General features: G+C 36.5%; 1 protein-coding gene across 1 annotated transcript in view; it reads left to right on the forward strand.

The window, feature by feature from the left end:
* Positions 1-18,815: 18,815 nt before the first annotated feature.
* The window catches only part of ripor1 (RHO family interacting cell polarization regulator 1), a 35,992-nt gene continuing 30,615 nt past the window's right edge, over positions 18,816-24,192 (forward strand). Inside the window, 1 exon segment of the mRNA XM_048168001.1 lies at positions 18,816-19,253. Coding sequence (XP_048023958.1) covers positions 19,196-19,253 — 58 coding nt within the window. The 5' untranslated portion in view covers positions 18,816-19,195.

Raw genomic sequence — 24,192 nt, forward strand, 5'->3', positions numbered from 1 at the left:
CGTGCTTCCTGCCACACGAGCTTTCGACTATATTACAGCGTATTTACAAAGTTCACACAGCTAATATAACCCTCAAATGGATCTTTACAAGATGTTCGTCATGCATGCTGTGTGCATACATCAAATCATGTGAGTAAAGTATTTATTTTGATGTTTACATTTGATTCTGAATGAGTTTGAGGCTGTGCTCCGTGGCTAACGGCTAATGCTACACTGTTGGAGAGATTTATAAAGAATGAAGTTGTGTTTATGAATTATACAGACTGCAAGTGTTTAAAAATGAAAATAGCGACAGCTCTTTTCTCCGTGAATACAGTAAGAAACGATGGTAACTTTAACCTCATTTAACAGTACATTAGCAACATGCTAACGAAACATTTAGATAGACAATTTACAAATATCACTAAAAATATCATGCTATCATGGATCATGTCAGTTATTATTGCTCCATCTGCCATTTTTCGCTGTTGTTCTTGCTTGCTTACCTTGTCTGTGCACAGATCCAGACGTTAATACAGCCTTTCCTTGTCTAATGCTCGAACATGGGCTGGCATATATGCAAATATTGGGGGCGTACATATTAATGATCCCGACTGTTACGTAACAGTCGGTGTTATGTTGAGATCCGTGTGTTTTCCGGAAGTCTTTTAAACAAATGAGATTTACATAAGAAAGAGGAAGCAATGGGGTTTGAAACTCAATGTATGTCTTTTCCATGTACTGAACTCTTGTTATTCAACTATGCCAAGGTAAATTCAATTTTTCATTCGAGGGCACCTTTAAAACTCATTTTTGATCACCAAAAACACATATTTAAACTTCATGCCTTTTAAAATAGCTTGAATGTAACTACACCTTTGCTTCATTTAGTATACGTGGATCTATGAATATGCTAATTAGCCCCATCTCCACTCACTCGCACAAGCTCAGAGTTGAGTCAATTTGGTCAACTTACTGAGGTAAACGCTGCACATTGGTACAATTAAAGGTCGATTGAATGGTACAATATCGGACACATGATGGTATTTATGATTAGCCTTTTGCTTGACTAAGGTATCAAACAGCTAATAACGAGTCAAGCAGCGGTCTTCTAAAAATCAGTATCCTTGCGAACGCTTAGAACAACTTAGAACGTCAGTGGAGAAAGGTATATAGTTCATCTTAACATCGTAATATATATCATACACCCGCCATATTGCTAAATCTACCTGATTTTTTTCATATCAACAGAAAAATATCCTGGGATAACCTTCTCTTGAGACTCCCATACTTCAGAGCGGTCATGGTTAATGATATGATATGATATGCTAAAGCCGCTGGGACGTTGATGTGATTGGTTACAAGGTGGTTTGTGGCGTAAGAAACACCTGGGATTTCAAACAGCGTTTTTTAAAACTGTCTTTAGATCACTGCAGTTTTAAGGAGAAAATACTCAGCAATGGTGTTGACTTTTGAATTTGCACATGGTTTGTCTTAAAGCATATAAAAAACACCACATAGACATATAAACAACATTAAAAACTTGATTTTCACCACAGGGGGACTTTAAATAAAAAAGCAGTGCTTTAAAGGGGTAGTTCACCAAAAATGAAACTTTTTGTCATCATTTACTCACTCTCATGTCATTCCAAACTTGTATGACTTTCTTTTGACGAGATCTTGTAGGATGTTTCAACTGTTACCGTCCATGCAATGAATGTCAGTGGGATCCAAAACCACACTGCACCCCGTTGACTTTCAGTGTATGGACAAAAAAAAGACTTTAATCACTTTCAGAATATTCTGAATCAGCGCCTTGTGACCTGGGTCAAGTGTTCTTCCTGTAAACAGAAGGAACAGCTCATAGTACAATCTGAGTTTGATGAGTGATTTATTATAGCCTCAGTTAGCTTCAGGCTTGACGCGTCAGATTTTCAGAACTATAGGTAATTCGTTTCAGCATTTATTTCATTGTTCAAGTGCATTTTTTGATGACATAAAACATGAACCAGTTTTGTTGCTACACAGACCCTAATATGGTAGGGTAAAGGCGTACAGTGTTGCTGTGAAATTCACAGCAAGCTGGAGTGTCTTCATGCATAATAATCCTGCTTGATGTTCTCCCAGTGGTGCCGGCAGAACCTTAAGAAAGGTCACACTGGCTAAAGATCTCAGAAATCCTGCTGGACTCCTGATTAATATGTGTGTGTGTGTTCAGTAAACTCTACATTCCTGGTGCTAGTCTGTAAGATCCCGAATCCTGTGATGGTCATACTGCAGTGTGATAGTGCTAGGTATTGTATTGAAGCTATTCTGATTCACTTCCAAACAAATATTTGAGTTTCAGTTATTAATAGTGATTTCATGTTCTGATTCAGATGAGCTTGAGAAATGCTTTTATTACAATGGGAATGTTTGTCTGGATGTGTGTTAGTCGTGCTCTGGACAATGAAATAAAAAAATGAAAATCACAAAGTACATCTGTGTAACATATGAATAAGGCTTTAGACTGTGTCCTAACCAGACGCGATGCGATAAGATTCCAGCGAGAAGCAACACCAGATGTGACACGACTACGAGATGCGACAAAATCGCAATCATAAATTACAGCCAATCGGAAAAGCGTGTGTGGGGGGGGGGGGCTCTTTCTGCAAGTGCACTCCACTCACAACGAAATGGATAAGTACATAATCAAATTCATAAATATTACACCATTTTAACATTTTATTAAAAATACATACTGTGTGACTGAAACAATCTTTGTCATAGAAAACACATTGTTTGTTCACAGTTTGAACATTCTTGTTTCTGAATTATCCATTGTCACTTTAAGTATGGCTAAAAAAGATCACGCAAAATAATATTCAAGCTCACATTAGACACATTTAACATGAAGTAAAGCACATATACCTGATATTATTATTAGAATACTTTGCATGTTGTTGTTTTTCAGCCGTGACGTCACAGAAATAGAAACCGTTTCTAAAATAGAATCGTCACTTATTGCCATCATGGTTGTTTAGGACACGCCGTTAAAGTGACATGCTTAAAGTTTACACAGAAGATTAAATGTCTTTCTTTCAGTTAAGTGATGGGGCTTTAGACTTGACTAGACCACAAATGCTAGAACACTGCTATGTCTCTGAAGGGCTTGAACAAACAGGAAGTGAAGGTTTTCTTGTCTGATCCTCTTTCCCTCTCCAGTGGTCCTCTCAAAGCCCTTGGCTTTAAGAAGATTCCTTGATTTGTTGATGAAACGAGACTGGGAAGGAACCCCCCCCAAACTTCACCCTTTTTTTCCTTTTAAGATGTTTTTTTTTTTTTTTTGTCTACACCCACACTCCCACATATAGGTCATAATCTATTTTAAACCTTGATATCTTTGGATAACTTCAGAGACTTGAAGACCTCACTCATATCCCATTACACTCAGATTACAGCTCATAATGGGACAAGACAGAAATGTTAAGTAAGTCTACATAAATATCAGTGGTCATTAAATAGTTAATGAAGTGTTTTCTTTACTGAGATCATGACAGCACATGCCATGCAGAGCCACATACTGTCATATTTTAAATGTCTGCCTTCAAACGGTTTTGGATGGAAGTGCAAGTGCTTTATTGCAATGCCAACATGCATGAAATTTGTTTTAGAATTCTGTTCGCAAGCAGACATCCTCTGAGGTCTGGAGGAGCTAAAACGCTATAATGCGTCCGGGTTGTTGACCGGACATGTCAAATGTGACATTCTATGCTTAATGAAATATTTCCTAATTCTTGGAATATTATGCATAACATTTGTATAAACTCATATGATTTGAGTAACATGGAATATTTAAAAGTATATATTCTACATTTGAACCTAATATATAGGATATATATATTATGTGGGATGAGATCAATGAGTTTAATAATTTAACCTAAAATATAAATATATTATATAACTATATTAAAGGTTATTTAGGTTATAATGTATTTTTACATTTATATTTATAAGATATTTTTATATTTATGTTCATGCTATTTGTCGACAAACCATCTGAATCGTAATATGACCCTTGAGGTGCATTGTAGTTTTTAAAAACATCAGTAACCACTATTGTTTTCTTTATGGACAGAGAAAGATATTTGCTTAATGTATTTAAAAATGTGAGTCTAGTATGTTGTCTTTTCTACAGCACTGTGTAAAATAGCCTATTGTGTGAAGCCATTGACTGAGTGTACTTCTACTGTGCAGAGTGACCCATAAGCCTCTTAATGTCCAGCTGGAGATTAAACAGAAAGTCTTGGATTCATGAGGGTCTAGAAACTTGCCTGAACCCCAGCAGCTAAGACGATCTGCAGCATGATTTAGAAACTTCCTCTTATTGGACATAGTCTAATACATTCATAAATTGTGGGTGGTTTATACGAAAGTGGAGATGATGTATTTATGATGGGTGTTAGCATGCCGTGGCTTGCTGAAGCATTCTTGAATCTGAGGAAATGATTGGATTGTGTCAGTACAAGTATGATGTGGGGAAAAAGAGTAATCCATAATGTGGGAATTTTTCATAAACATAACTAGAATGATTTGCTGTAAGTTCATGGAAGTTCATTATTTCCTGTGATCAGGTTCAATCATGTGTGAAGATTGTATGCAGTCTCCTTTATATATTACCACTTTAAAAATAACTAGGTTGTGTGATCATACAGATATGACATGAGATTATAAGTAGTAGTACTTAAAGGTGTAAAAAGAGGATGTTTTGTTTTATACATTTTTGCAATATTACTTGAAACTGTCTTTACTAACTGATAAAAGACTATTTATTAGGTGCACTGAAAGTAATAATAATAATATACATCATCTGTGCACGAGGTAGGGCCTTAAAAACATCAGCCAATCGTTTACGCGATCATCGCGTAAACGATTGGCCCTCTGGCTTGTCAATCACTGCCGTGACGTTCCTTGTGAGAGACGAGCGCGGCTGCGCGCTCCAGTAACTTTACACACTCCACAGGCGCCGCATGCAATGTTTTTGTCCGGAGACAGGATTAACAACTGCAGATTATGAGTTACATGCGGTGAGTCCGACATAATGAATCCACTAACACAACACGGCGAATGCCGGTGGTAAACACTCGTGTTCCAATACGAGTGTTTACGAGTTTTGGGAGGCGTTCCTTCGAAGGAGGGGGGCTGTTCTTACGCATGCGCTCATTTCAAAAACTCAGTAACAGTCTTTGGATTCTCAATCGACGAAAAAATCCTCTCTATCACCTTTAAATAGTACATTTTACAAGAAAATACTAGTCTTTCAACACTGTAAACCCAAATAGGTTGGCAAAACTCAAAAAGTTTGAGGCAATCAGTTAAGTTAAGCTTAAGTAAGCATAACTGGCAGATTTTTATTTTGTTATCTTATATTTTAAATTTTCTTAACTTGAAATATTTGAGTACACTAATTCATGCATTTAACTTAAAATTATCATTTAACCTCAATGTAAACATTTTTTGTTAGTGTAAAATTAGCAATAACAAGCTAATTCAGAAAGTGCTAACTTGCTAATTTGCCATCATGTTAACAATAGCATGGACAATAGTGCTGAATGAGTCCAGCAATAAAGCATTTAAAATTTGCTCTCAAACTAAGCTGCATGCACCACTTGTCACCATAATGGTAACTCTCCAAAACCCCACAGAAACTCTTTTAAATTAGCATAACAAAACATTAATCACTACTAAATCACCCACTTAATATGAATCTTGCACAAATAAAAATTATATAACTTAATTTTAGCATTTACTCTCCCTTTCGAGTGCCATGGGCAAAGCATGCTGGGAAATAGAAATCCCAGCCCAGTTTCAGTTAAACTTAAGTTCGTCTAAATTAAAAGAAATAAGTTCATAAATTTAAAGCAATGAAAGTTCAGTTTACTTAAAATATATCAGTTCTGTAACTTGAAAGAAAAAGAAAGTGCTAATTTGTTTAAGTTCATCCTACTCAAACCAATTAATTATTTTGAGCGTTAGAGTTTACAGTGTACTTAAATTAATTTTTAATTGAACATGTTACTTGCCATCTCTGTAATTTTTTTGTGAAATTTTCTAGCAATTTCTGAGTGAATGGTTGTTGTTTTTTTTCAGTGTAATTCTCTCTTTTTTGTAAATTAAAAGTAATTTATTTTTTCTCCTTGGAATTTGAGTGGGATTAGTTTTTGCATTTGTGCAAACTTTCTTTTTCAAAGCCTTTTTCCTTTCCTAAGTTTTATTGTATTGAAAAGACAAGTTCTCAGGCAGCGGAAGTATGGACTTTTTAGCATGCGGATGTAGAGCCAAGTCAGCAGAAGCGATAACTCTCTTGCTCAGAATGCAGAGTCAGTCGTACAACAGTACGCCTCCACTGAAAGCCACAAGAACTCTTCAAATGGCCAATAAATAAAGCATTATATTATTCTCTGCCTCGCTCACATCCTCATTCACTTGTTGTTATCAGACTGAAGGCAGGCACTGGAGGAAATTAAGGTCTTATTGGACGACCGTTAATCAGTTGCCACAGAAAGAGAGATTGTTACGAGATGCGGGTCAGACCAAGAGGGATGTGATGTCAAACTAATATCTGTATTTGACAGTCATAATCCTCTTTGTTTGCTGTTGACATAACAGAAAATGGACCAATCATAGCTGTTTTCTAATCTTAGTGAGGATCCCAAATCTCACTACCGCCGTTTGTGTGTTCGGAGATAGCAGGAGATATTCCACCTGGTGTTCATGTGTGTTGGTCCAGATGTCCCTCATTGTGACTCATTGTAGGATCATGGGAAACACCTTTTGGACATGACTTTGTTAGCCTCTACATCTGGCATTACCTTATGGTGAGGTACTTACCATAAGCCACAGTGCCATTAATCATTTGTTTATGTCTAGAAGCTGAATACAAATACTGTACTTTTGCAACCAACTAGCATTAATTTAACAAATTCTGATGATGACAGGAGAGGTGTTCTGGGTTTTTTTTTTTTTGGTTTTTTTTTGCATTAACTTTTTGGCCATAATAACTTGTGCATCATAAAATCGTTTCCTCCGAAGATGAACAAAGGTCTTATGGCTTTGGGACGACATTAGGGTGAGTACTTAATGACAGAAATTTAATTTTTGGGTGAACCCTTTAATGTCTCATTCTGCAATGATCATTGCTTAAGTCAGCTAGTCAGACTGTGCCCTCATGTGATTTTCTTATTTCCCTGGTGTCACCATAACAGATGCAGTATCACTATAGTGATGTCATGCTGTGGTACACTGATAAACCTCAGTCAAGCTGGCAATAAACAAATTGTGTGAGGAAATGAATCAGACACCTTAAGATAAATTTCAGTCTGCTGACCTACTGACTGAGAGAGTGTTGTACTGATATCAGCTCTGAGAAGTCTTACTATGGCTGGGCAATAGATTATATTATCTATGATATAATATAGTATCTGCTTTTTTCAACCTTGTGACAATATTTGATCTCAGTATATACATTACCTTTCAAAAGTTTGGGATCAGTAAAAAAAAGAAAAGAAAGAAATTAATTTTTAGCAAGGATGCATTAAAGGTGCCCAAGAATGCTTTTTCACAAGATGTAATATAAGTCTAAGGTGTCCCCTGAATGTGTCTGTGAAGTTTCAGCTCAAAATACCCCATAGATTTTTTTTAATAAATTTTTTTAACTGCCTATTTTGGGGCATCATTAACTATGCACTGATTTTTTTCAGCGCGCCGCCCCCTTAAATCGCGTGCTCCCTGCCACACGAGCTCTCGATTATATTACAGCACATTTACAAAGTTCACACAGCTAATATAACCCTCAAATGGATCTTTACAAGATGTTCTTCATGCATGCTGTATGCATGCTTCGAATCATGTGAGTAAAGTATTTATTTTGATGTTTATATTTGATTCTCCATGAGTTTGAGGCTGTGCTCCGTAGCTAACGGCTAATGCTACACTTTTGGAGAGATTTATAAAGAATGAAGTTGTGTTTATGAATTATACAGACTGCAAGTGTTTAAAAATGAAAATAGCGACGGCTCTTGTCTCCGTGAATTCAGTAAGAAACGATGGTAACTTTAACCTCATTTAACAGTACATTAGCAACATGCTAACGAAACATTTAGATAGACAATTTACAAATATCACTAAAAATATCATGCTATCATGGATCATGTCAGTTATTATTGCTCCATCTGCCATTTTCGCTGTTGTTCTTGCTTACCTAGTCCGTTGATTCACCTGTGCAGATCCAGACGTTACTGGCTGCACTTGTCTAATGCCTTTCATAATGTTGGGAACATGGGCTGGCATATGCAAATATTGGGGCGTACACCCCGATTGTTACGTAACAGTCGGTGTTATGTTGAGATCCGCATGTTTTCCGGAAGTCTTTTAAACAAATGAGATTTACATAAGAAAGAGAAAGCAATGGAGTTTGAAACTCAATGTATGTCTTTTCCATGTACTGAACACTTGTTATTCAACTATGCCAAGGTAAATTCAAATTTTGAATCTAGGGCACCTTTAAATTGATAAAAAGTGACAGTAAAGAAATTTATAATGTTAAAAGATTTCTATTTCAAATAAATGCTGTTCTATTGAACTATATTCATCAATAAAAAATTGTTTCATATTTCTCACTGACACGCCCCCAACTCGTAAAAATCAGGGCTAAAACAAAATCCTGAGCTTCCACATGTATTTAAGACTTGTGGTGGCATTCATGTTTGTTCAACACTTATAATAATGATTCTGTGGTGAAGTAAATACTACAAAAAAACAAAAAACAAATGTAATTTCTACATGAAAAAGTTAGTTCAGGCAAGAATTCAAAAAACAAAAAGTAAATTCTATATTTGTACTCAATTTAAGCTTATCAACGTTATAAAATTAAGTAAAACCTACTCAACTTTTCTGATACTGGTGTTCCCATCATGCACTGGGCCTTGAATAATTAATGAGATTGATTTTTCACTGTTTTCCAGCTATATTTCCACTGTTTTATCATTGCTTTTGTTGTTAGGTTTAGTAACGTGCCATTTTGTAGCATATGGAGTTCATTTTACACTTCAAATGACACATTCATACTCAAAAACGATCCATCGAATGTTACCGTCATTGTTTATTGTGTACCAAGTATTGATGTCTGTGTTCAGGTGCCGCATTACTTCTATTATGTAGATATGATGTCTACACAATATCTATTGTATTATTTTCTTATGTTTCTAAGTAAAGCATACACTTTAAAAGCATGCTTTAATTCAGTGTTATAATGTTTGAGTAAAAGACAGAAAAATTAAGTAGTCTTGTTTGATCTACGTAATAAAATTATGCAAAAAAATTAATCAAATTTTTTTTTAGTAAATCAAGCAGAATTTTTTTATCAGTGTAAATATATTATCTTTCCGACATGACTTGAACGCACCATGAGTATTTGAAAGGTGTTTTGTTTTCAGTCAGAGCAACCGTGATTTCAGTGAACACTTTTCCCACCACTGACCGAATTTTCCCGTAATTTATGACACAACGCTTCCACGCCATTGACGGAAATTTCTGGCTTTCTGTGTTTTCACTGTTATACAATAGGGCGCGGTATTACACATCTTCTGAAAGAGTACAGAATTTCTGGATCAATACACAGATGAAAAAAGGAGCAGAAACAAGCGATAAAAGCATTGCATGTAATTTTTTTTTTTGTTTGTTTTGTTTTTTACTAAAATTAATGAACCAACAAGGAAGAATGATGTTTAATAATTTTCATTTATATACACCAATATAACAATACAACAAAAAGCAATTTTTACATATTTTAATCAAAACATTTTAATATTTAACAAGTGAGTGTTGATGGAATTTTGAATTGGTTCACTAACAATTACAGCTGATTTATAGATTCTAATGCCTTTTTTGCCTAATGCCTTTATTACTGAAGTTTAAATCTATTAAAATCATAATGCTCTCATATTGATGAGTAGTGCATTAAAATCATTGCAAAATCTCTTTTAATTATATAAACTGTTTTTTTTATAAAAACATTTGTGATTATATCATCAATACCCAATGTATCATCCATCCCTAGTACATACAATATTTTGTGTGTGAATTGTTTTTGTATGTTTGTACTGTACATTGAAGAGTGTGTCTGATCTGATTGTTAGACAAATGTTCAAACACAGTCAGACATTCAAACAAACAAACAAGCTTTGTGACGACTTCACAAAAGCTTTTCAGGTACTGCCGAGTGACTGATGTGACCTCAGACAGCTGTCTGTGGTGTGATGTTGACAGAAATCTCCTCCAGCCTCTCTGAGTGTGACAGGCCGCTAATCCCCACGGCAACGTCTATAGAATCAGAACCAATTTACATCAGCTGCTCCTTCACCTTTAATGTGTGTATGACGCATATAGAAGGCAATTAATGAAATATGAACGCTGACTTCCGTGGCTACGCTCAAAGAGGAGTTTGGGCTAAACAGCTCTTTAGAAGTGTATATGTGGAAGCAGTGAAGTCTTGGTTTACTCCACAAAACCAGTCATGCGAGCTGCCTGTCTCAAGCATTTCCCCTTACTCATATTCTCACAAACATGTTTGTTTTGATCTGTCATTTCAGCCACATAATAATAATGTTTTGTTAAGTTGGCCTGCGCTGACCATCTTCTGTTTTCTTTGATGAGCTCTGCTGCTGTCATCGCTTAGCTTTGGAGCCACAACAAGTCTTTCGTGTTCATGTACTTGAATTGCTTCACTGTGTTTATCTTTGTGCTGAACAGTCACATACTAGCAGGTGTTTAGGTAGTGTTAAGTAGTGCATAATTAGGTCGACCATAATTAAGTCGACCTACAACATGAAAGGCAGAGTTAAGCACTGCTAATCAAGTCAGTGAAATCACTAACTAAAATGGAACTGAATGAGGCCCTGATCCTGACTTAGACCACCATTCAAAAGTTTGGGATCAGTAAGATTTTGTTGTTGTTGTTGTTGTTGTTGTTGTTTAAAGTAATAGTTTTCAAAAGTGACAGTAAAGATGTTTCTAATTCTATTTTCTGTTTCAAATAACTGCTGTTCTTTGCTGTTCTTACCTTCTTATTCATAAAGAATCTTTTTAAAAAAAAATGTGTAATGGTTTCCACAAAAATATTAAGCAGCACAACTATTTTCAACATTGATAATAATAAGAAATGTTTCGTGAGCAGCAAATAAACATATTATCATGTGACACTGAAGACGGTTAATGATGCTGAAAATTCAGCTTTGCATCAGAGGAATAAATTACATTTTAAAGTATATTAAAATAGAAAACAAAACAAAACAGTTATTTTAAATGGTAAAATAACTGTTTAAAATTGTTGTTTTTTTTCTTCTTGCATGTCATGTGCTGGACTAAAATAGCAATTTTAGCAGGTTAAAAAATTCCACAATGTTGTCTTTGATTCTCAGTAGCCAGAGGCAAAACTCTACTCCCATATCACATTTTAAGCCCAGAATACACCAAGCCGACGGTCGGCCATCGGGCAGTTTTTTTGTCGAATCGGCATCGGAGCTCGTCGGTCAGTCAGGCCATCTGATCATTCTGATTAGCTGTTCAGCTTCTGCCACCTGCTGGTATGGAAAGGCATTTCTTCTTACGCAGGCGCAGAATGGACGTGCTACTTGGCTGTCGGGTGTCGAGTGTCGGTTTGGTGAGTCAGGGCAACTTTGGACCCAGACACTGCTGACGTGAGCCAACCCCGCAGTCTGCTTTCGTCGCCACTAGTTCGTCAGCTTGGTGTGTTAGTGATCAGATTTACCATATGGAACATGATTCAGGAAAGTGGGAATTAGCAAATCGAGGGAACGAAAAAGTAAATTGTGCACACTATTTAGTAAATCGAGGGAACGAAATAGTAAATTGTGCACACTATTTAGTAAATCGAGGGAACGAAATAGTGAATTGTGCACACTATTTAGTAAATCAAGGCAACAAATTGGTAAATCGTGCGCACTATTTAGTAAATCGAGGGAGCGAATTAGTAAATCGTGTGTACGATTTAGTAAATTGGGGGAATGAAATAGTAAATTGTGCACACTATTTAGTAAATCGAGGGAACGAAATAGTAAATTGTGCACACTATATTTAGTAAATCGAGGGAACGAAATAGTAAATTGTGCACACTATTTAGTAAATCGAGGGAACGAAATAGTGAATTGTGCACACTATTTAGTAAATCAAGGCAACAAAATAGTAAATCGTGCGCACTATTTAGTAAATCGAGGGAGCGAATTAGTAAATCGTGTGTACGATTTAGTAAATTGGGGGAATGAAATAGTAAATTGTACCCAGTATTTAGTAAATCGAGGTAACGAAATTATAAATCGTGTGCACTATTTAGTAAATCAAGGCAATGAAATAGTAAATTGTGCACACTATTTACTAAATCGAGGGAACGAAATAGTGAATTGTGCACACTAGTAAATCAAGGCAACAAAATAGTAAATCGTGCGCACTCTTTAGTAAATCGAGGGAGCGAATTAGTAAATCGTGTGTACGATTTACTAAATTGGGGGAATGAAATAGTAAATTGTATGCAGTATTTAGTAAATCGAGGTAACGAAATTATAAATCGTGTGCACTATTTAGTAAATCAAGGCAATAAAATTGTAAGTTGTGCACACTATTTAGTAAATCGAGGGAATTAATTAGTAAATCATGTGCATGATTTAGTAAATTGGGGGAATGAAATAGTAAATCGTGCAAACTATTTAGTAAACCGAGGGAAAGAAATAGTAAATCGTTTGCACTGTTTAGTAAATTGAGGGAATAAATTAGTAAATTGTGCGCATGATTTAGCAAATCGATGGAACGAAATGGTTAATCGTGCACACTATTTGGGAACGAAAAGGTAAATTGTGCACACGATTTACTTTTTTTTCCCCCTGCATGACATGTGCAGGACATGTTCCATACAATGTTGTTTTTGTCAACATTCTACTCTCATCACATTTTAGATAGTGATCAGATTTACCGTATGGAACATGATTCAGGAAAGTGGGAATTACCCTGAATCTGTGACTAAACACTGATACAAATCTTGAGATCAGGACCAGTGTTTAGATTTAAAACAAGTTTGAATTGAAGATCCTTTTAATAAAAACAAAATCATTAGGGCTGTAACGATATGCGATATGAAACCGAAATCGCGATACGCAGGTCCACGAAACTGTATCGCGATGTGAGAAGGCAGAATCGCGACACACCCCTTCCAACTCCCAGAGTTATCCTTCCTGTCCAGATCCAATGCTACCACATTTTTAAATTACTATAAGTATTAGGGGTGTAACGATTTATCGTAGATGGTGTGTCTTAATCAGCTCTCTAGTTCAGTAAGTGTTTCGGGCACACATTGAATCTTGCAAGGTTTAAACGTTTCTCATGTCAGTCTCTTGCATGGTCGCGTGAGAAAAGTCGTGGCTTTCTTTCACCGCAGTGCACAGCAACAGCTGTGCTCACAGAAAAGCAAAAGACGCTTGCGATGCTTTGCTTTAAGAAGTTCTGTGGGCCCGTTCACATATTGCGTCTTTTCCGCGTGCAAGTCAGTTATTATTTTCAAATGTAGCTGCGCGGCAGGCGCGCTCATAATTGGATCAACGCGGTCGCGACGCGCATGCAATTCCCAACTTCTCAGAATGCCGCAAGCGCACCGCAGGTCGTGTGACAAGAATCAACCGATCAGCTATGGCCTTTCCGTAACAAAACATCAAAAGCTCAGCCGAACAGCTGATCATAGCTGTACATGGTGGTTTTTATATCTTATCTCCAACAATATATCTCGTAGTAAAACTAATGCAAGGGCTAGAAATCATTTATCCTTTGCAGAAACATCCTGATCCTCTTGGAGAGCTCAGTTCATGGTTGCATAGCAACGACCGACGCCACAGGAGCGCAAGCGCTTTGGAAAGAAGGAGAAGCGGTGCGGCCGCGCCTTCCACGCGCTTTTAGACACGATATGTGAACGGCCCCTATTCATAATTCTAAGTTCATGTTAAATTTAACATTTTTTTTCAGTGACAGACAGCCCTATTCAACTGTTAATTTGAATACAGAAGGTTTTTATTAAAATTTTATATTTATTTATTTTATTGAAATGTGATCTTGTATGTACAACAAGGAAAATTATTTGTTGTTAATTAATTATTAGTTTTTTTAATAAATCTTGTTTGAATTTCAGTTTCATTTTGTTCAAAATATCGTGATACGTATCGTATCGTGAACTCCGTATCGAGATACGTATCGTATCGTGACCTGAGCGTATCGTTACACCCCTAAAAATCATGAATCTTGTGGACAATGCTGTCAGAATGTAATTTGTAAATTTAAAACATTCTTGGACTTTTCTTGAAGCTTTATCTGAGGCTACATCGAGTGATTTAGCATTTGAAAGATGTTCCACCACTGTCCAGTCAATGTTTTATGCTATTCATGGCCACATTATGACAGGATCAGTTTCATTATTAAGTTCGAAAGCTGGAAACTTCTGGAGTGTGTCTGGACTGGGTGTTTATCATTAAGAAGTGTAGGCCGTTTGCTGGAAAAGGGAGAGGCAGGAAGAGTGTGATGTCAGACAGGGAAGTGAAGGGGAAACAGAACAAGGAGGAGGAGTGGGCTGCGGAGAGGGCGACGGCCTTCCCATTTCCTGGCAACCTCTCTCTTACTCTTTCTGCCAGTTCTGTGAGAGTTTGAGTAGGGGATGAAGGCCACCACAGCTGGAACTGTGATTGTTCTTTCTAATACTCATTTACTTTGAAGAGATTTAAGAGAAAAAGAACTTGAGGAGTACACACTCGTTTTATACAGCATTCATCAGAAGACGACAACACAAAATGTACAGTGGATATGGAGGTACTCTGAGATTTATGAATAACAGTGTTGTTATGAATAACATTTGTGAGATATGATCTTGGCATTTGAGGGGTTTTTGTCTAATATTGTTGAGTTACAGCCTGAATGTTGGTGTTCATGATGTAAAAGGTGTTCAGGTTACGGTATGTGTACAGTTAGGTGTGTTGTGACTAGAATATTTTAAATGTTCATTAAATTGATTTTTCTTTTTTGTTTTGTTGTAGAATGATGTAGAAAGATTTCCTTCTCTTTGCACATTGAAAATCGCCAACATTTTGCATGGCTAAATTTTGTTTTGTTTCACCAAGGACGCTGACAATAGCTGAAGTGCACAAGAAGCGATAACATGTCACAAAAGTTGTTTCCTATTAGCTGCAAAACACAAAATTAAGCTGAAAAGCGGTAAGAAATTTGATATGAATTCTTCTCAGTGGTGTGGTCAGCTGTAGTGAAGTGAAAGTAATCTGAAAAGATACATGATATAGTTCCTCACAACAGGAGTTGTGTATGTTTTCACAGGCCTGAGTTAGTTACGAGGGGAATATGATTGTGGTTCAGATGTTCAGATGTTTTTAGCATTTGTAGTGGAACTATTGTCCTTCTGGGACAGGCATCCCACTGGGTTCCCATGTGATGGTTCTGCTAGAGCAAGAGAGAGGAGACACTCAAAGTATGTTTACTTTGGGCTACGGTTCAGCCTGGCACCTTAGGGTCATCTAGAACAAACACACAGGGAGGTCCTTAAGTTTAGCCCCAGGATTATAGCTCTGGTTTACTTAAGGCCTGTTAAAGCAGAAGCTGTAAAATGTTGCAGAGAACTATTGAAAGTATTGGCTTATTATTAATGATATATCTTAACCTTTGAGCTAATGCAAAGATTTGCAGTTGTAGAGGGAAGAAAAGGGAAACAGAGTGGGGTTTCTTGTTTCAGACCTTTGCTCAGAGAATGGAAGGAAGGATGCACCATGTGGGACAAATGTTAAGTGCTAAGGGATTTCAAAAAGCCACATGACTATTATTAACTCTCAAGGTGCTTGTTGTCACATCCTGGTATTGAAGAAAGATTTCCACAGTAGAATTTCATTACTAAATATTTATAGACGATAGTGAAAGACCGATATATTGGCCAGGCCAAAATTTTTCATGTTATTGGGTGATAACTTTGCCCAAGTGGCCTAGTGTCGTTTGTAAAATCTGCCAAACAGCCTTGTTAATCGATTATGCATTTTTTTTTTTATGTATATTTTATATAGTTTTATATATTTAATCTTTTGTAAAATTTACTCAGAATATGCTTTTTTTGCATGATTAAATTGCTCACTACACACACAGACACACAGACACACACACACACTTGCATAAAAATATGTGATCGTGTACAATATGTGGGTCATCGACGAATAAGATTTTTAAAAGTGTAAAAAAACAATGGAGATATAATTAATTTTGAAGTTTTATTAAGTGTTAACAATGAGATTATGTGTTTTTCATAATTAACACTGCTTTTGTCATTTTTTACAAGATTGACAAAATGTTTCACCAAAAAAATTTCAGTTTTGCCGAATGACACTTTTGGTAATACGGTACCTAATGGCGATATTTTCAAACAATGCTGAAGGCTGATATCTAGCTAGCTAGCTAGCAAAAAGGACAATCAAGCATTTTATATTTAGTACAAGTTTTTAAAATATTACATCATTTTCCATGTTTTATAGCAGTTGTACCGAATGACCTGATGTTTACGGACATGCGTATGATGAGCAAGTGAAAACATTAATTTTTCAAATAGTTAAGAGAGAGTTAGTGTCTTTGCTTCATAACCATGTGGTTTTTTGCAGGCGTCTGAATGATATCACATCCTGTCACATGATATTGACCACATGACTTGATCCAAAATGGTCCTTTTTATATTGGTTACTCCGAATTACATCAATGAAATTAATTTTTCCGGACATTCTTTCACATAACAAAGCACACATAATTTTAAAACCATTTTGCACTATGTTAATATATGATCATGGCAGAATAAAAAATATATACATTTATTACATTTTAAAGGTGCCCTAGATTCAAAATTTGAATTTACCTTGGCATAGTTGAATAACAAGAGTTCAGTACATGGAAAAGACATACATTGAGTTTCAAACTCCATTGCTTTCTCTTTCTTATGTAAATCTCATTTGTTTAAAAGACTTCCGAAAAACACGTGGATCTCAACATAACACCGACTGTTACGTAACAGTCGGGGCATACGCCCCAATATTTGCATATGCCAGCCCATGTTCCCAACATTATGAAAGGCATTAGACAAGCGCAGCCAGTAACGTCTGGATCTGCACAGGTGAATCAACAGACTAGGTAAGCAAGAACAATAGCGAAAAATGGCTATTGGCCGTTAGCCACGGAGCATAGCCTCAAACTCATAGAGAATCAAATATAAACATCAAAATAAATACTTTACTCACATAATTCGAAGCATGCATACAGCATGCATGACGAACATCTTGTAAAGATCCATTTGAGGGTTATATTAGCTGTGTGAACTTTGTAAATGTGCTGTAATATAATTGAGAGCTTGTGTGGCAGGGAGCACGCGAATTAAAGGGGCGGGGCGCTGAAAAAATCAGTGCATAGTTAATGATGCCCCAAAATAGGCATTTAAAAAAATTTATTTAAAAAAATCTATGGGGTATTTTGAGCTGAAACTTTACAGACACATTCAGGGGACACCTTAGACTTATATTACATCTTGTGAAAAAGCATTCTTGGGCACCTTTAAGATACTTTAATCAAATGAAACTGCTGTATTGGCCTTTGGACGGTTAAACCAAATGACACCCTTTTGACACTTCAAAATCTTTAAAATACCTTTATATGAAGCAAAATATATTTAAAACCACTTGGATTCAATAAAAGAGATCTAGTTGTACTACCTTTCATAATTTGGATGTCATATATTTGTTCTTTTTATTATTATTAAGGAATTGGACAAAAAAATGACCCCTCACGTCATTGACCCATGTATATACATACATACAACATAAATGTGTGTGCTGTAATGTAAACTAACTAATCACACAGGCTTCTGTCCTATCATATATTTGTTATATAATCATAAATATATTGACACATTGAATGGCCAAATTAATGTAGAATGAACATTAAGATATATATATATATATATATATATATATATATATATATATATATATATAATTTTTTTTTTTTTTTTTTTTTGATGGCAGGATACTGCAAGTAATACCTCAGATATTTTCTTTCACTGAATATTGTCATTCAGTATTATATTTGAATGTTATAATTTCAAACATATTCAACATACATTCGTTTAGTTCAAACATGTTATTTGATTCTTTATCTCAAATTGCATTTTTTCTTCTTTTTAGCATTCAGTCTTTAAAATGGGGTAGTGCTACTATATTAATCACATTTGCTAATATATTTGTATTAATAATTTGCACAGCTTTATTTTTTGTTTTCCTCAAAGTGGAGGTCAGGTTGTCAAGTGGGATTGGAAAGGTGCAGGACTGACCCCAGATATCACACTGCAATGTTTTGGGAGCCAACTGATTCTCTTTGCTTGTTCCCAGAGAGTTTTTTTTTTTTGGGACACAGCTTTAGGTTTCTTCCCCTCTGACTGTGTACTAGTGTTTGTTTGACAGACACCAAGTCCTGGTAATCTCTGATATGAATGGAATGTGTCCGAGACAGACAGGCTACCGCCTCCAACATAATGAATGTCCTCTCATCACGGACTCTCTTAGTGAGAAAGCACTGGAAAGCCTGCTTTTATTTTACAGGTGCTCACCCCAACCTCTTACAATGTGTGGATGGAGCTCGAAAACTGTGGCTATAAAGCTTCAAAGAACACTATGCATTCATAAAATGTAGTCTGGTAAATCATCACATTAATTTGGGTTGGTTGACAGAGTGTGTAATGGTTGGATTCCAATTGGTTTGTGTCAGATCAGGGGTGGGGAGGCCCCCAGGTGCTTTGTTGTTCTGGAATAGTCCTGGAGCAAAGCCAGACCACCAGAACAATACAGCCACTCTGATCCACACACTTTAGAAGAGCCTGACCAGCTTTGATTATTGTGAAAAACATTGACATGTGGTTGGAGTGTTCAAATATTTCATAAGTGGTGGCTTTGGGTCCTGTTGGACAGGTGGGAACACGACACAGAGCAACAATTGGAAGGATGAGGCTTTGATGGTGTTTATTTGTTCTTCGTGAAAGGATCCGGTGTATGGAGGGAATATAGTAGACGTTTGATTCCCACACACGTCATGGTGAAGAGGGAGAATGTGTCACTTGCCTTGTTTACCTGGTGACACAAAAGAAGAAGGAGGCCCACCAGAAGGTGTGTGTGTGTGTGGTTGTGATGAGATTTGTCAAGTGAAATAGTTTCTCTTTAATCACTGATGTTCATTCTGATGCTATTGATTGAAGTGGAACTTCTCTAGATTTTATTTTATGGCAAATAAAATTGTAGGTTTTTTTGTAGTCACTGTAATTGGCTGTTATTTTGACTAATCTAACGATGACTAAGATTATTTTAGGGATGTGCTGGTATTCTATCCGATATAGATAAGCTAAGATAAGATTAAAATTCTATATTATTTGGTTTATATTTGGTGTTTAGGCATCACAACATTATAATGTGCAGTATGAAAATTAAATTTGCTACAGATTACATCTAACGGTGTTATTAAATTCGTTTTTAAAGATTAACTAAAGAGAGCATTAGATGATGACAAAGGTAATCTAAAGAAAAAAAAAAATGAAGACCCCAATATACGAAATCGAAGAATGAACTGATGTCATTCTGAGCAAAATCAAGCCAAATGAAGATCATTTGGAGATTGTTTTGAGAGTCCGGCTGGTAAAGAACACCTCTGATTGGTCATTGTGTTCACGTGCTCATCAGATATGTATGTGATTGGCTTCAATGATCAACACTTCAAAAACATGTTGTAAATAGACATGACGCTCTTCACCGAGCGCTTACACAGCTACACACAGGAGCGTTTGAAAGCAGGCATCTATCGCAGACCGGTCCGCTGATAGACACCTGCTTTTAAATGCTCCTGCTCCCGTTTTCAAAACGCTTTCACTTCCGTGTGCTTTCAAACGCTCGTGTATGTAGCTAATCACAGATATATCCGATGAGCGCGTGAACACAATGGCCAATCAGAGGTGGTTACGAATCCGCTTGACAACTCTAAACACCACACTACCATTGATTCATGGCAATTACGTAAGGCTCCGCCTTCTTTGACGTGGAAGTCCTCTTCAGTTCATTTCTTCAGTTTAGTCCGTCGAGGTCAGACATCTGTGAGTAAAAACTTGAACATATAGGAGAGCCGCTTTTTAGTAGAAAATTAAGTAATTCTAATCAAAAGCGACACTGCCACAATTTTTTTCATGTTTAATACTGAAAAGTTGCTGATTTGAAGCAATCTATTGTATATTGTAAGTGCTATATAAATAAACGTGAGGTGACTTTACTGGAAAGCTCGTGCAAACATGTCCACATCACTATGATCAGATGCTTTCTTAAAGGTGCCCTAGAATTATAAATTGAATTTACCTTGGCATAGTTAAATAACAAGAGTTCAGTACATGGAAATGACATACAGTGAGTCTCAAACTCCATTGTTTCCTCCTTCTTATATAAATCTCATTTGTTTAAAAGACCTCCGAAGAACAGGCGAATCTCAACATTACACCGACTGTTACGTAACAGTCGGGATCATTAATATGTACGCCCCCAATATTTGCATATGCCAGCCCATGTTCAAGGCATTACACAAGGGCAGGCAGTATTAACGTCTGGATCTGTGCACAGCTGAATCATCAGACTAGGTAAGCAAGCAAGGACAATAGCGAAAAATGGCAGATGGAGCAATAATAACTGTCATGATCCATGATATCATGATATTTTTAGTGATATTTGTAAATTGTCTTTCTAAATGATTCGTTAGCATGTTGCTAATGTACTGTTAAATGTGGTTAAAGTTACCATCGTTTCTTACTGAATTCACGGAGACAAGACTGTCGTTATTTTCATTATTAGACACTTGCAGTCTGTATAATTCATAAACACAACTTCTTTCTTTATAAATCTCTCCAACAGTGTAGCATTAGACGTTAGCCACGGAGCATAGCCTCAAACTCATTCAGAATCAAATGTAAATATCCAAATAAATACAATACTCACATAATCCGATGTATGCATGCAGCATGCATGACGAACACTCTGTAAAGATCCATTTTGAGGGTTATATTAGCTGTGTGAACTTTGTTTATGCAATAAACTGAGAGGAAAGTACACAACACATATTTACATATTCATCTAAACGTCATTTTCATCAGTGTGGGCAGCGTCGGGGTGTTTGCTAACAGTATACCTCCAGGAGGACATTAACGGAATTGGGCACCAGAATTGGTCATGGAATAAAGAGAAATATAGGGGTTATCTCTACTGATAGTTAGCTGCAGATGTTATTTTTCTTTCCTCTCTCCATCAGACGGTTGAATATCCTGTGGGAAATGAAAAAATTCCACTTCCCTCAGTGTTGAACTGTTTCCCCTCCTCCACGTTTGGAAGCACGAAGGTCTTTATTTCCCATCAGCATCAACAGACCTTACTGTGTTTACACTCTTCACTGATCACCTGACAAACAAAGAAACCTTGAATAATTAAAATCTGAAATGCTTGTTTTGAAATATTTACATCCTTACTTTGCTCAGAAAACCTATTTGTTATAGTTGGCTTGCTAATTGAGTTAATCATTTACTTCATAAAGCATTTACACTGCAATTCAGAGAAGACAAATATCTTATTAAAACTAGGCAGTGTAAAGCCCACTTTTATATTCAGTTTATCTGAAGAACAAAGCCATCAGAGCTCTCTTTAAAAACTTGAATCCACCCAAAAATGAAAATTACTCTCCCTCATGTTGTTCCAAACCCGTAAGACTTTCGTTCATCTTCGGAACACAAATTAAGATCTTTTTGATGAAATCTGAGAGCTTTCTGTCCCTCCATAGGCAACTACATAACTACCACTTTGGTGATTCAAAAAGTTCATAAAGAGATCGTAAAAATAATCCATATGAATTGAGCGGTTTAGTCCAAATTTTCTGAAGAGACACTATCGTTTTATATGATGAACAGATTGCAAGAACTTGCAAGAACCAATGATGTTCATTCTTGTGTGTTATGCTGCACGTTTGAGCTTCGTGCATGAGGTTTGTTTTCATACGTGAAGCAGGTTTGGTTTAGCTTTTGTTTGTTTGCTGATCAATGTTTATATGTGAGTAAAAGCCTAAATTAAAATCTGTTCATCATAAAAAGCGATTGAGTCTTCAGAAAATTTGGACTAAACTGCTCAGTTGTTATGGATTAGTTTTACAATCTCTTTGTGAACTTTTCGAAGCATCAAAATGTTGCATAGCTGTCAATGGAGGGAAAAAGCTCAGATTTAAACCAAAAAGATCTTCATTTGTGTTCTGAAGATGAACGAAAGTCTTACGGGTTTGGAATGACACAAGGGTGAGTAATTAATGACATAATTTTTTTTTTTTGGGGGGTGAACTAACCCTTTAATGCTTTGCCCAAGTAAGACAATCTGGAGTTTTCCTCTATGTAGAGGTTTTAGGCTGGAGGGCAGAACATGACTCTGTACCCCAGCCGTGACGCTCTCTTGCTGGGCACAGTGCAAAGAATTCCCCCTTCAGCAACTCTGGTGGCCTCTGAATGAATTGCACATAGCTGAAATACTTTAGTCAGTCCAGAGAGTCACAGGTGGGCTTTAGGGTCCTCATTAGTGCAGAGTGAGGCAAGTCAAGCTGAAGTTCTTCATAAAGTGCAGAAGTTAGGCTTGGGGTGTTTCCTTGTACTCTACTCTGGGTTTAAAATAAACTCTAGCTTCCTTCCTCAATTCAGTGATGCATTGCTGTAACCAAGGCACTACCCATCTTTGTTGACTAAAACTCATGAGCTGACTGTCCCAGTCAGGGTCATTGTGGTGACTAAAACGCGCTTGTGTTGACGTCACATCTTAAATGATCTCATGAGCTCAGATATGCTGGCTCACACCTCAGAAAATCTCTGATGTGACTTCAAGGCCTGCTTCTTTCCTCTTGTTCTTCTGTGGAAAGATTAAATCTTAATTCAATTTAAAACAAAACTAGCTGCATTCGACCTGCCCTCAGAGAGTCATGGAGAAGCTGCTGCTCTTACATAACACTGTGTTGTTTTTGTGCTGAATAAGTGGTCTTTTTTGTGAACTTGCACGAGTTGTTCTGTGTTCACGTAACATGCTACTGATTTTCCGTTAGGCTGATAACTTCAGACTTCGTTAATCTATGCAGGTGTATCTTTAGTTTAAGTGTCTTTCTGTTTGTGTGCTTTTGTATCTTTCCTGTCAAGTTTCTTGCTCATTGTCCCAACTGTGGGTTGAGTGTGTCCGTATGGTTCCTGTCCTGGCTAAAATCCTCAGTGATTGGTGTGGTGTTAAGTGTAATCTGTCCTCCCACGTTGTGTCCACGGAGTTTTTTTATGGAGGTGATGTCTGATAGGCCAGGACAGGGTCAATGATATGAGACCTCGCTGATTATATACAAGGAACTCCGCAAATGGCTAATCTAGAACCTGTTTATCTATTCTGAAGAACATGATTAGTTTCTCTTTCCCTCTCCGTTTTCCAGCATGACTCTTTATATAGCTAAGACATATATAGCTATTATCAGTTTAGAGTGATTATTCAAATTAATCATAGAAATGATTCACAGATATGAAAGTAGCATGCATGCAGTGTTGCTAGGCAATATAGAGATGTAATCTGTTTAGTTTTGATGGAATATATTTCCTGCCCACTTTTCTGCCCAGGATTCATGTTAGGATTTATGATTAGCATAGACTTTTTTTTTAAGGGATAGTTCACCCAAAAATGAGAATTCTGTCATCATTTACTCACCCTCATGTTGTTCCAAACCTGTATGACTTTCTTCTGCTGAACACAAAAGATAATATTTTGAAAAGTGTTAGTAACTAGTTTTGGTTTCCATTGAATTCCCTTGTATTGACAGAAAAAACAAAACAGTGAGGCTTTTATGTTCCACACTAGAAATAAAGTCATATAAGTTTGGAACCACCTGAGGGTGAGTAGATGATGACAGAATTTAATTTTTTGAGTAAATTATCCATTTAAGCTCAATATAAAATCAAAACGGACCCTATATAGTCTCTTGATACTTGTTTCTGGTCTTATTGAACTATTCTTTGGTGAACAT

This window comes from Megalobrama amblycephala, linkage group LG19 (assembly GCF_018812025.1).
Source record: "Megalobrama amblycephala isolate DHTTF-2021 linkage group LG19, ASM1881202v1, whole genome shotgun sequence".
Lineage (NCBI taxonomy): Eukaryota > Metazoa > Chordata > Actinopteri > Cypriniformes > Xenocyprididae > Megalobrama > Megalobrama amblycephala.